This window comes from Aquarana catesbeiana, linkage group LG08 (genome assembly GCF_042186555.1).
Source record: "Aquarana catesbeiana isolate 2022-GZ linkage group LG08, ASM4218655v1, whole genome shotgun sequence".
NCBI lineage: Eukaryota > Metazoa > Chordata > Amphibia > Anura > Ranidae > Aquarana > Aquarana catesbeiana.
Window position 1 is genome coordinate 57,238,677 of NC_133331.1, and position 14,346 is coordinate 57,253,022.

Below are 14,346 nucleotides of genomic sequence, written 5' to 3' on the forward strand. Positions count from 1 at the left end.
TAAACCTCAGTCATGAAATCTGAGCAAAGCACATACAGTATACTGTATCTGTAGTGTTTACTTGTCTTCCTCCAAAGCGCTAAAGCCTTGTACACACGATCGGATTGTTGGCCAACAAAACCATGGACTTTTGTCCGAAGGGCGCTGGCCCAAACTTGTCTTGCATACACACAGCCACACAATTGTTGGCCAACAATCACGAATGTAGTGACATACTATGTGGTTTTTTAGCTCTTTAGCGCCACCCTTTGGGCTCCTTCTGCTAATTTCGTGTTAGTAGAAGTTTGGTGAGTGTTGATTCGCGCTTTTCATTTCGTGGTTTTCAGTTCGCGTTTTTCATTTTGCGCTTTTCAGTTCGTCTTTGAACGGCCGTTCGTCAACCAGACATGTTGCAGAATCAGAGGAGATAACGTGTTATTTATTATTGGTCTTGGAGTTATTGCTTTGACATTATTTTTTTGGTTGAATAATGATTTGATTTGGTATATTTTCTATATTTTTGGATGCATAGAATGTACTTTTTGGTTAAGTTCTATTGGTAGATAGCATGTCTAATTTTATTTGTTTTCTTTTTTTTATGCACAATAAAAAAATTGTGGAGAATAATACTTGGCTATGTATTTTACTTCAAATGACAGTTTGGGAGTAGACAGTTACATTTTAAAAAATACAATGTAAAATTGACAAGGGAGACCAACATAGTTGTATCTTTGATCTTAAAAACTACGGGATAATGGTGTTGTGGTAACTTGCACCAAAAAAAAAAAAAAACAACAAGCATAATAATATTATTCTTGATATCACTAGAAAAAAAAAGCCTTTGAAAATTAGTTTGCAAAAACTCCATCAGTATCACCAGCAAAGCAGCTTCATTATTATCCCATTAAAGAAGAAGAGAATATGCACTGCATTTCGAGATTTCATAATTTGCCACGTCACGAATGTTAATTCTCCATTACGAACGCTAGTTTACAAGACCGACCACTTCCGGCTCGTCCTTGCTTCCGAGCATGTGTGTTTGTGCTTTGGACTTTTGTCCAACGGACTTGTGTACACACGCTCGTAAAATCCGAAACAGACATTTGTCCACGGAAAATTTTAAAACTTGCGATCCAACATTTCTCCGCGGAAAATCTGACAACAATTGTCCTATGGAGCGTCCAAACGGTTGGATTTTCTGCCAACTGCCTGTCATCGAATATTTCCCGTCGGAAAATCCGATCGTGTGTACAAGGCTTAAGTGTCGTTTCTCTCTGGTGCTTCGTTCTGTTATCAGCATGAGTGATTTCTGAGAAGTTTTCCCATGAGATAAAATTTGTGATGGGGAGGGAGATAAGCAGGGAGCTTGGCTAGAGTACAGCTCTGCATGTTCCTTCATCCCTCTGCCTATGTGGAAAGGGGGGGGTGGTGTCCCCAGGGCCAGGACAAGGGGTGGGCAGTAGGGGTGGCTGCCCTGGGCACTGTGGTATCCTGTGAGGTGGGGGGAATGGGAATTGGGGGAGAGGGTTGTGTTGGGAGGGGGAATTCGGGAGGAAACATGACAGAAGTATTGTACTAGGAGAAGTTTTTTTTTGTTTTTTTTTGGGGAGGTGGGGGTGCTAAGAGTAGTGATTTGAGGGGATTTGTGTAGGGAGGGTGGAGAATATTTAGGCTAGGAGGGGGATTTGGAAGGGGTGGCAGGGGGTGATTATTGTTATAGGAGGGGTACTAGGAGTGGTGATTTAGGGGGATTTGTTTTGGGAGGGGGGATGGGGGGGGGGTATTTGTGCTAGGAGGGGGGATTTGGAGGGGATGGCAGGGGGTAAGTATTGTTCTAGGAGGGGTGCTAAGAGTGGTGATTTAGGGGGATTCGTTTTGGGAGGGGAGATGGGGGGGAGAATATTTGTGGTAGGAGTGTTGATTTAGGGGGATTTGTTTTGGGAGGGGGGAAGGGGGGGGACATTTGTGCTAGGAGTGGTGATTTAGGGGGATTTGTTTTGGGAGGGGTGATAGGGGGAGGAGAACATTTGTGCTAGGAGGGGGGATTTGGGGGGAATGTGTGCTGGGAGGGGGAAATCTGAAGTGGGGGGTAAGATGTGTGTTAGGAGGGGAAATTTTAGGGTAAGAGAATTTGTGCTAGAAGGGTTTCTTTTTTTTGGGGGGGGGGGGGGCAAGACTTGTGCTGAGGGAGGATTTGTACTGGAAGGAGGGGGAATTTATTCTTAGGGGTAAGCATGCAGATTAGTGCTCAGTTTTTTTGGGGGGGGGATTTTTGCTAATGCACAATGCTCATAAATCATGAGGGGGTGGGGTGGGGGTGCAGTTTGGCATGTTCGCTCTGGGCTACAAGAGCTGGTGCAGGGGGACTGCTGTGTCCTCAAAATGCGTTGGCTACTCCTGCACAGATAAAAAATCAACTGGACCTTTTAAACTTAAGTGCTGCTTTTATGTCTTGGAGGTCTTTTTTGAACTAGGAGGACTTGGTGGTTGTTGGGTGTTTTAGTCGAGTCGTTAATTACCTCTTCAGTTTGGCTGTCCAGCTGAGACTTGCTATGAGCTCCAATCTCCTCCTTCTTCTCACTTGGGTGCCTCTCTGAGAGTTTCCTGTCTGGGGAGAAAAGACATTGTTATCTGCTAACATGGGGGGTAGGGGAGAGCAGATCTGCCAAGGTTCAGTTTGCAAGCAGTTGTGCAACTCTTATGCCTGGTACACATGATGAGATTATCATACGAATGATTGTCCGTTTTTTTTTTTTTTTTTGCTTACTAGTCTTCATATCGAAAATGAAGAGCTTACTAAAGTCACGAAAATACTCGTACGACAGAATGAAAATTTGGAAGTGATGTAATGTAAACAACAACTGTACTGATTAGAACCTTGCTGACTGTTTAACTTACATACAGTGCCTTGCAAAAGTATTCACCCCCCTTGGCTTTTTACCTATTTTGTTACATTACAGCCTTTAGTTCAATGTTTTTTTTTAATCTGAATTATATGTGATGGATCAGAACACAATAGTCTAAGTTGGAGAAGTAAACATAGAAAAATATATACATAAAACTATTTTTCAGAAATAAAAAACTGATAATTGGCATGTGTGTATATATTCACCCCCTTTGTTATGTAGCCCATAAAAAGCTCTGGTGCAACCAATTACCTTCAGAAGTCACATAATTAGTGAAATGATGTCCACCTGTGTGCAATCTAAATGTCACATGATCTGTCATTACATATACACACCTTTTTGAAAGGCCCCAGAGGCTGCAACACCTAAGTGAGCACCACTAACCAAACACTGCCATGAAGACCAAGGAACTCTCCAAACAAGTAAGGGACAATGTTGTTGAGAAGTACAAGTCAGGGTTAGTTTATAAAAAAATATCCAGATCCTTGATGATCCCTCGGAGCACCATCAAATCTATCATAACCAAATGGAAAGAACATGGCACAACAGCAAACCTGCCAAGAGATGGCCGCACACCAAAACTCATGGACAGGGCAAGGGGGGCATTAATCAGAGAGGAGCACAGAGACCTAAGGTAACCCTGGAGGAGCTGCAGAGTTCCACAGCAGAGACTGGAGTATCTGTACATAGGATGACAATAAGCCGTATGCTCCATAGAGTTGGGCTTTATGGCAGAGTGGCCAGAAGAAAGCCATTACTTTCATAAAAAAACAAAATGGCACGTTTTGAATTTGCAAAAAGGTGTGGGAGACTCTCAAAATGTATGGAGGAAGGTGCTCTGGTCTGATGAGACTAAAATTTAACTTTTACGCCATCAAAGAAAACGCTATGTCTGGCGCAAACCCAACATATCACATCACCCAAAGAACACAATCCCCACAATGAAACATGGTAGTGGGAGCATCATGCTGTGGGGATGTTTTTCAGCAGTCAGGACTGGGAAACTGGTCAGAGTTGAGGGAAAGATGGATGATGCTAAATACAGGAATATTCTTGAGCAAAACATGTACCACTCTGTGTGTGATTTGAGGCTAGGACGGAGGTTCACCTTCCAGCAGGACAATGACCCCAAACACACTGCTAAAGCAACACTTGAGTGGTTTAAGGGGAAACATGTAAATGTGTTGGAATGTTCTAGTCAAAGCCCAGACCTCAAGCCAAAAGAAAATCTGTGGTCAGACTTAAAGATTGCTGTTCACAAGCGCTAACCATCCAACTTGAAGGAGCTGGAGCAGTTGTGCAAAGAGGCATTGGCAAAAATCCCCGTGGTATGATGTGGCAAGCTCAAAGAGACTTATCCAAAGTGACTTGGAGCTGTGATAAGGTGGCTCTACAAAGTATTGACTTTAGGAGGTGAATAGTTATGCACATTGACTTTTTCTGTTATTTTGTCCAATTTGTTGTTTGATTCACAATAATAATAATAAAAAAAAAAATCTTCAAAGTTGTGGGCATGTTCTTACATTAAATGATGCAAATCCTCAAACAATCCATGCTAATTCCAGGTTGTGAGGCAACAAACACGAAAAATGCCAAGGAGGGTGAATACTTTTGCAAGGCACTGTATATGGCGGTAAGGAGGCTCTACAATGAACAATGAATGCAGCGCTAGCAACTAGACAAAACAAATAAATTGAAAAATATGTGTTGCCGGTGCTGTAAAAAAGTAATGATCCTTGGCATATATAAAACGAGTGAATACAGCGCTGGCAATAAAACAACACTATAAAAGTAGATGTGATATTTGGTAAGAAAAAACACTATAGTATGATAATGCGATCATAGATACATACCACCTATTGCATAAGTGCTAAACATAAATGAGTGACTTAAAATTAAAAATATTAGCAAGAAAAAACATGATGCTGTTATGAACAGAGTGACAGTAAATATACACACGTGTGTGACATGAGCTGAAATGCTGTACAAATTCCCAAAAACAGTCCCACTGGTCAGCAATGATAGGATATCAACCCTTCAGCCTATGATAACAGTCAGTCACCTGATATGCTGCAATTCAAAAAGGCAAAGAGGATGGCCCTGGATCGTGGTCAATGGGATAAGTGCTTGGACCACCCAAAAAACAAAAGAAGATACTATGGTGAAGTACTGTGGGGAAAGATTCAAATGCGCATATCAGTGCTACTCACAAAATCGGGCTTGCAAGCAGGCATTCAGAAAAACTTCTGCAATCGCCGCTGTTAAGCCTGCGTTCCACGGGAGACAGGAAGCAGCGTCACTGGTTAGCAACGTGAGCCGGATATTGCGTCAACGCGTTTCGTCCCTCCTCCAGGGCGTCATCAAAGACATAACCTTATGTTATGTCTTAGCCATAATCTCATAGAAAATGAGACACCCAGTGGTGACGTCACTGGAACTAAAATATGTAATGAAATCAGAAAGCTTTATTTTAGGTTTTATTCACACCGGTGTACTTAACCTCTTGCCTACTGGGCACTTTTACCCCTTTCCTGCCCAGGCCAATATTCAGCTTTCAGCGCTGCCACGCTTTGAATGACAATTGCGCGGTTGTGCAACACTGTACCCATATAAAATTTTGATCATTTTGTTCACACAATTGGGGCTTTCGTTTGGTGGTGTTTAATCACCACTGGGGTTTTTATTTTTCGCTAAATAAACGTATAAAGAACGAGAATTTTGAAAAAAAAAAAAAAGTTTTTCAGAGTTTGTTATAAAATTTTGCAAACAGGTAATTTTTCTCCTTCACTAATGTGCGCAGATGAGGCTGCACTGGTCAGCACTAATAGGCTGCACTGATAGACGGCACTGATGGTCACTGGTAGGCAGCACTGATGGGCATTAGTAGGCAGCACTGATGGTCACTGATAGAATGCACTGATGGGCACTGGTAGGCGGCACTGATGGTCACTGGTAGGCGGCACTTATGGGCACTGGTAGGCGGCACTGATGGTCACTGGTAGGCGGCACTTATGGGCACTAACTGGCAGAACTGGTGAGCACTGTTGGGACTGTACTGAAATAATTAGTGCCCTGATTATCAGTGTACATGTCCCTTTTAGAGAAGCCAGTTATTGGCTCTCTTCTCCTCTCCTCCTCATACTGTCAGCATGAGGAAAGGAGTGCCGATAACCCGGCTTCTACTTACATCTGTGATCAGCTGTGATTGGACACAGCTGATCACGTGGTACAGAGCCGCTAATTGGCTCTTTACCTCAATCTGTGATCAGCAGTGTCCCCCGTACACTGATCATAGAGCGTGCCACCAATGATCACGAAAGGCCATCCCAGAACTAGCTGGCAGCACTGTAGCCGTCATTCGGTTATAGCGTGGTCGGCAAGTGGTTAAGCCTATAACATCCATGTAAAGGGCCATGTTTGCCCACACAGGTGTTTTATGCATTCACATGCAGGCAGTCTCATTGATGTCTATTGGGACTCATCTGTTGGTCAATTAGCAGCCGTGCGGGTGCGTGCACACTGTCTGCATTTGCCATCAGAGTGATGACATGATCAGGAGCCAGTCAGGAGGCGGAGAGCTGTCTATGCTGGGAGCACACTGTCAGCACAGAAACCTCTGCCATCAATGGACACATATGTGTGACATATGGACAATAAAGTCTGCACTCTTTGCCACTGCATATGTGTGTTACGTTGATGACAAGAGGTTGAAAGCGGTGGGCAGGGAGGGGACCAGGCTGTCACTGCAGCACAAAAAAATCAGGTCTCCTGCACTGACAGACAGTACTATGCTATGTGGCAGAGCTGTGTAAATCTCAGGACTGGATGTACAGCAATAGAGGCGAATCAGCTCCCATATATGTGTATTATCTGTGCATTCAGCTGTTTGCTTGGAGTTCAGCTGTAAGACAAAAGTAGTGACCCAGATATTTTACGGGACTGAATAGTCAGCGTTGAATTACTCCGCTATAATAAAAGAATTCCTCTCTTTCGGAGACCGGATGGGTCACATGAGACGGCCGCCCTATCAGATTAATTCTTCAGATAGTCCGTATTCGATCAGGTGGACAACGGATGTCTGAATTCTCCAAATCATTTCCATTTCAATGACAATCCACAGAGCGCTCTGAGGAAGGTGATGACGGAAAGGAACGATAAGATGTGAAATTCAGTGTCAGGTCCTGAAAACGATATCTGTCCATTCCTCCAATATGGCTGCTGATCGAGATAAACCAAATCCCAGCGGGGGGGACGGAGAGATCCCCTTCCTTATATGTATTCTTTATTGTCTAAATCTGCTGATTTAAAGGGGTTGTAAACCTTCCTGTTTTTTCACCTTAATGCATTAAGGTGAAAAAATACCTGGCAGTGACCGGCCCTCCAGCCCCCCCGATTCACTTACCTGAGCCCTGGAACTTGACCCGCCGGGGACGAGCTGTCCCTCTGCCCGGGGTTCTCAGCTCTTGATTGGATAGATTGATAGCAGCGCAGCCATTGGCTCCCGCTGCTGTTAATCAAATCCAATGACGCGGGTTCCAGGGGCGGGGCCAAGTCATACATTCAGCAGCTATGGACATCGAATGATGGACTCGGGAGCGCGCCCGCAAGGTAACCCCCTCGGGACAGCGCTTCTCCTAGGTGGTTATCTGATGTGGGGAGGAGCCGCCGGGGGACCCCAGAAGAGGATGTTCGGGGTCACTCTGTGCAAAACGAGCCGCACAGTGGAGGTAAGTATAACATGTTTTTATTTAGAAAAAAATTTAAAAAACCCCTTACAATCACTTTAAAAGATAACTCCATTCAGAACCATGCATAGAGCCGTTGCTTTTCCTAAAATTAGGATATGTTCACACTGATCCAACACAAAAGTCATATGACTTCCTATCCAACTTTACGCTGCGACTTCAGGTCCGACTTCCATGCGACTTCAATGAACGGGATCCAATTCTGATCCGGCTTTGAGATGATTGCGATTAGTCCTTTGACCAATCAAAACAATTCCTTTGGCTCTGGAATGGATGAAACCTCACGGTACATTTATAAAATAAAATAAAAAATTCCAGGCCCTTTGGGAACCCCATGGCAAATTTTTTTTAAAAATGGTGTGGGGTCCCCCCCAAAATCCATACCAGACCTTTATCTGCGCATGCAGCCTGGGAGGTCAGGAAAAGGGGGGGGGCAATTGAGTGCCCCTCCCCTTGAACTATACCAGGCCACATACCCTCGACATGGGGGGTGGGTGCTTTGCCCCCCCGCCTCAAAGCCCCTTGTTAATTGTTAATGGGGACAAGGGCCTCTTCCCCACAGCCCTGGGCTGTGGTTGTCGGGGGTCTGTGGGCAGGGGGCTTATCAGAATCTGGAAGCCCCCTTTAACAAAGCCTCCAGATCCCACCCCCCCCCAAAAAAACAATGTAGTGTAAATAAAAACATGGGATGGTTTTTGACTAATGTCCCCCGATGTAGATCCAACATCATCACAATCTTTTTTGCCGCCGCCGACCTGCTGAAAACAAGAAGACGCTCCTCCTCCGGTGAATGTTCTCACCGCTATGACAGCTTTGTTGTCTGACAGTTCTGTAATAGCTATGGGGCGTGGCCATGCGGTGCTGTAACTCAGAGACCCGCCCCCCTGTGATGTCACGGACACATCATAATAAAACTCTGAATAAATGCTGTATTACAAGCTTGAGACGTCACAAGGGGGCGGGGACTCAAGGTGACGTCACCTGATGGCCATGCCCATAGCTATGTACCGGAGCTGACAGAATGGCAGGAGCCAGCGTTAGAGGAGGAGCATTTTTTTTTTTTTTTTTTTTTTTTGGGTCGGCGGTGGCAGCAGGAGAACACATTGTGATTGAAGTTGGATCTACATCAGGGGACAAGAGTCATTTTTAATAAAGTAGTTGTCAAAAACCATCTCATGTTTTTATTTACACTACACTGTTTTTTTGGGGGTGGATAAGTGGGGCTACAATGTACCCCATACTCATTCACATCAGGGGGGGGCGCATCCGGGGGCCTCCTTTCTTAAAGAGGAAGTAAACCCTCTTTTGCTCCCCAAAAGGCCTCCAAGTTAAAAGCATAATGGGCTAGTATGCATCGCATACTAGCCCATTATATGACACCTACCTGCAAACGAAGCCCGCTCTGTCCCCTATGCAGGCCGCGTCCATCTTCGCCCCTCTTCCTTCCGGGGCCACGGACTCTGGCTCTGTGACTGGCCAAAGTTGCCTGACGTCACTTCCATGCATGCGCGTGGGAGTCGTCAGTCACGACACATGCTGGGGGAAGAAAGGGCACGGTGGTCCGTTTCTTCACAGCGCATGTATCGATGACGACATTGGCGCACTACAAGTGAAATATCTCCTAAACGCCGCACGTTTAGGAGATATTTCCACTATAGGTAAGCCTTATTCTAGGTTTACCTATAGATAAAAGACAAACAAAAGGATTTACAACCACTTTAAAGGGGGCTTCAGATTCCGATAAGCCCACTGCCTGCATACCCCCACAACCACCGGAGAGGGGTGTGGGGAAGAGGCCCTTTGCCCTTATCAAAATGGGGACAAGGTGCTTTGGGGTGGGGGGCCTGGTATGGTTCAGGAGGGGGAGGGCCCACATTGGGGGGGGGGTAGGAGTGTACCAAGGGTGTGCAGTGGAGCAATTGGGCAGCTTCTGATTGCTTCCACCTGGCAGCCGACAGTTGCCTTGTCAGATGGAAGACTCCCCCCAATGTCAAAATATTCCATATGTTGGTGGCAGTGAAAGGGTCAAAGCATAAAATATCTAAACCCAAGAACAAAAAATGTTATATTGTGCTGATTGATTATCAGTGCAGCCCCCCCTCAGATGACCACACTGGACCACCAGGGAGGCCACCTCATCCCTTTAAACCCGGGAACATATATATCAGTGCCCATCTGTCCCACCTATCAGTGCCCATCAGTGCCACCTATGTGTACCCATCAGTGCTGCATATCAGTGCCACCTATCAGTGCCCCATTAGTGCCCATCATCAACATTTGACTGTCATCAGGATTTTGATAAAGAGATTTCCTCTTCACTTCCTGTCAGGACAGGAAGTGATAAGAAATCTTCCCAATAGGGACACCGACTAAAACATGTTGTTAGTAGACGGGGGAGAGGTTAGAACTTCTGTTAAAGTATGAATTTTCAGTCTGTGTCTTCCTGTCCCGGTGACAACTGCTTCTCCCATTTCTTCTGCTGGTGTCACCAAGACAGAAAGTGTCCAGAATGGGGACACAGACTGTAAAAAGCTAACAGACCCTCCCCATCTAATAAAAACGATTTTGATTGCCATTGATGATGTTGATAAAGTGATTTCTTCTTCACTTCCTGTCAGTACAGGAAGTGATGAGAAATCTCACCACTGGTGCCACAGACAGAAACACTCCTGTAGTAATGTGGAGTTTGCATTTTCAGTCTGTGCCTTCCCATCCCAATGTCAACTGCCCCTTCTATTTCTTGTGCTGATGTCACCTGAACAGGAAGTGAGTAAAAATCTTTGGAATGGGGACACAGACAGCCATAAAAGGCTAACAGCCTTTTCCCATTTAATAAGAAGTATTTTTATTGCCATGATGATTTTGATAAAGAGATTTCCTCAAGACAGGAAGTGATGAGAAATCTCTCCAATGGGGACACAGACTAAAACACATCGTCAGTAGACTGGGGAAAGGTTAGAACTTCTGATAAAGTTTTCATTTTCTCTCTGTGCCTTCCTGTCCAAGTGACAACCGCCTCTCCCATTTCTTGAGCTGTGTCACCAGGACAGGAAGTGAGTGAAAATTTCCAGAGATGTCCTTTCCTGTCAGGACAAGAATTGATGAGAAATCTCTCCAATGGGGACACAGACTAAAACACATAGCCAGTAGACTGGGGAAAGGTTAGAACTTCTGATAAAGTTTTCATTTTCTGTCTGTACCTTCCTGTCCCAGCTCCTCCCATTTCTTGTTCTGGTGTCACAGGTACAGGAAGTGAATGAACATTTCCAGAATGGGGTCGCAGACACCAATAAAAAGTATTTTTATTGCCATGGTGATTTTGATAAAGAGATTTCCTCAAGACAGGAAGTGATAAGAAATCTCTCCAATGGGGACACACGTCGTCAGTAGACTGGGGAAAGGTTAAAACTTCTGATAAAGTTTTCATTTTCTGTCTGTCCCAGCTCCTCTCATTTCTTGTTCTGCTGTCACCAGGACAGGAAGTGAGTGAAAATTTCCAGAATGGGGACACAGACAGCAATAAAAGCCTAGCAGATCCTAGGCTAATGATTTCAATAAAGAGAGGTCCTCTTCCTGTCAAGACAAGAAGTGATGAGAAATCTCTCCAATGGGGACACAGACTAAAACACATTGTCAGTAGATTGAGGAAAGGTTAGAACGTCTGATAAAGTTTTAATTTTCTGTCTGTGCCTTCCTGTCCCAGCCCCTCCCCATTTCTTGTTCTGGTTTCACCAGGACAGGAAGTGAGGGGAATTTCCACAATGGGGTCACAATCAGCAGACAAAAAACATTACAGTGGTTCTAGCTCTTCCAAAAATCTGACTTTTGGCTATGAGGGATTGAAGATCACATTTTTTCATTTTCTGTCTGTGCCTTCCTGTCCCAGCTCCTGCCATTTCTTGTTCTGGTGTCACCAGGACAGGAAGTGAGTGAAAATTTCCAGAATGGGGTCATATGCACCAATAAAAAGCTAACAAAGCCCCCCCCCCTCACCCCCATTTAACCCCTCATCTAATAAAAAGTATTTTTATTGCCATGGTGGTTTTGATAAAGAGATTTCCTCAAGACAGGAAGTGATGAGAAATCTCTCCAATGGGGACACAGACTATAACACATCGTCAGTAGATTGGGGAAAGGTTAGAACTTCTGATAAAATTTTAATTTTCTGTCTGTGCCTTCCTATCCAAGTGACAACCGCTCCTCCCATTTACTGAGTTGTGTCACCAGGACAGGAAGTGAGTGAAAATTTCCAGAATGGGGACACAGACAACTATAAAAGGCTAACAGACCCTCCCCTAAGTATTTTCACTGCCATAATGATTTCAATAAAGAGATCTTCTCTTCCTGTCAGGACAAGAAGTGATGAGAAATCTCTCCAATGGGGACACAGACTAAAACACATCGTCAGTAGATTGGGGAAAGGTTAGAACTTCTGATAAAGTTTTCATTTTCTGTCTGTCCCAGCTCCTCTCATTTCTTGTTCTGCTGTCACCAGGACAGGAAGTGAGTAAAAATTTCCAGAATGGGGTCACAGACACCAATAGAAAGCTAACAAAGCCCCCCCCCACCCACCCACCTTTAACCCCTCATCTAATAAAAAGTATTTATTTTGATAAAGAGATTTCCTCAAGACAGGAAGTGATGAGAAATCTCTTTAATGGGGACACAGACTAAAACACATCTTCAGTAGACTGGGGAAAGGTTAGAACTTCTGATAAAGTTTTAATTTTATGTCTGTGCCTTCCTGTCCCAGCTCCTGCCATTTCTTGTGCTGGTGTCACCAGGACAGGAAGTGAGGGGAATTTCCACAATGGGGTCACAATCAGCAGAAAAAAAAAAAAAAAACCTTCCAGTGGTTCTAGCTCTTCCAAAAACCAGACTTTTGGCTATGAGGGATTTACCGGCGTTGGCCCAGTGGTCCAGGCTCCTCCAGGTGTCCAGGTGAACGATCCCGCTCTTTCTCAGGTTGTCACGCAGAGTCGCCCTCTGGATGGAGGAAGCAGACAGGTCCTCTTTACCTCCCGCTCGGGAGTGTCCCCGCACAGAAAGGGTGTCGGGGTCCCCCAGGACCGGATGGTGGATATCTGGCAGCAATGAAGGGGCCCCCCGTGGGCTGCGACTTCCCATCCCTGCCATGAATAAGTCGCACTCACCGCTCGCTCCTCTCATTCACTGCAAACTCTTTGGGAACTTTCTGTATCAACAACAACAATGGGTTGCCGGGGAAACCAGAATAGACCCAGAGAGCTGGGAACAATGGTCACCGCGGCGACACTCACATTCCAGCCAATAAGTTCCCTGCGACTGACACACTGCGTCATTGTCTGCCAGAACAATGATCATCACACCTCTGCTATGTATGGAATGTCAGCCAATCATCAATCAGGACAGGAAATCTCCCTACAGATGGAGGGGAGTTCCAACAAAAAAAAGTTGAACCCCCCCCTTCCCCCCCCCCGTTCACCGTTCACATTGACTGCGGCTTTGACATCGTGCGACTTCGTCTGAAATCACACAATTTTGGGTGCGACTTTGAAGACATCTTTGCAGGTTCATGCGCAGATGTCTATTCAAGTTGCACCCGAAATCACCAAAAGTAGTGCAGGAACTATTTTTTTTTTCAAATCGGTGCGGCACCACAAAGTCGCATCGGTTTGAACAGTGCGATTGCTGGCGATAGGATGCGACTTGTCATGCGATTTGACCTGTAAGAAAATCAGAAAAAACAATTGTCCATGTTTCCTCAATTGTTCTTTCCACGCTGAACCCCAGAATGGTACTGAGCCCCCGTTCACATCGAGTGCGGCTTTCAAAATCGTGAGCCGCCACCTGTGATCGCACGATTTTAAAGCAACGTCGCACTTGTCATGCGATTTGACCTGTCCAATGTGAACGAGGGCTTAAGCTGGTACATACTATAAGAAAATCAGACAAACAATCGTCCATTTTTCCTCAATTGTTCTTTCCACGCTGAACCCCAGAATGGTACTAAGCCCCCCGTTCACATCGAGTGCGGCTTTCAAAATCGTGAGACGCCACCTGAAATCGCACGATTTCAAAGCCACATCGCAGTGCGATTACAGGTGCGACTTTGAAGACATCTGTGCGGCTTCATGCACAGAGATCTATTCAAGTCACACCCGGAAATCGCCAAAAGTAGTGTAGGAACTATTTTTTCAAATCGGTGTGGCACCGCAAAGTCGCATCACCTTGAACAGTGCAGTTGCCAGCAATAGGATGCGACTTGTCATGTGATTTTGACCTGTCCAATGTGAACGGGGGCTTAAGCTGGTTAATACTATAAGAAAATCAGAAAAAAACAATCGTCCATTTTCCTCGATTGTTCGTTACACACTGAACCCCAGAATGGTAACAAGCCCCTGTTCACATTGGGTGCGGCTTTGAAATCGTGTGTCGATTTCAAAGCCGCATCTCAGTGCTATTTCGGGTGCGACTTTGAAGACATCTTTGTGGCTTTATGCACAGATGTCTATTCAAGTTGCACCCAAAATCGCCAAAAGCAGTGCAGGAAATATTTCTTCACATCGGTACGGCACCACAAAGGCGCATCGGTTTGAACAGTGAGAATGGCAGGCAATAGGATGCGACAAATCGCATGACAAGTCGCTCCAATGGAAACGGGGGGCTTAAGCTGGTACATACTATAAGAAAATCAAACAAATGATCATTCATTATTCCTCGATTGTTCGTAACAA

The 14,346-nt window shown here is 45.1% G+C and overlaps 1 protein-coding gene across 1 annotated transcript in view; it reads right to left on the reverse strand.

Annotated features, from left to right (window-relative positions):
- LOC141105776 (EF-hand calcium-binding domain-containing protein 6-like) overlaps positions 1–12,854 on the reverse strand; it is a 76,076-nt gene extending 63,222 nt beyond the window's left edge. The window contains exons 1-2 of the mRNA XM_073595889.1: positions 12,532–12,854; positions 2,499–2,587 (exon numbers count right to left, since the gene is read on the reverse strand). Of these exons, the coding sequence (XP_073451990.1) occupies positions 2,499–2,587; positions 12,532–12,799 (357 nt within the window). The 5' untranslated portion in view covers positions 12,800–12,854. The remainder of the gene's footprint in view (positions 1–2,498; positions 2,588–12,531) is intronic.
- Between the last annotated feature and the right edge of the window lie 1,492 nt (positions 12,855–14,346).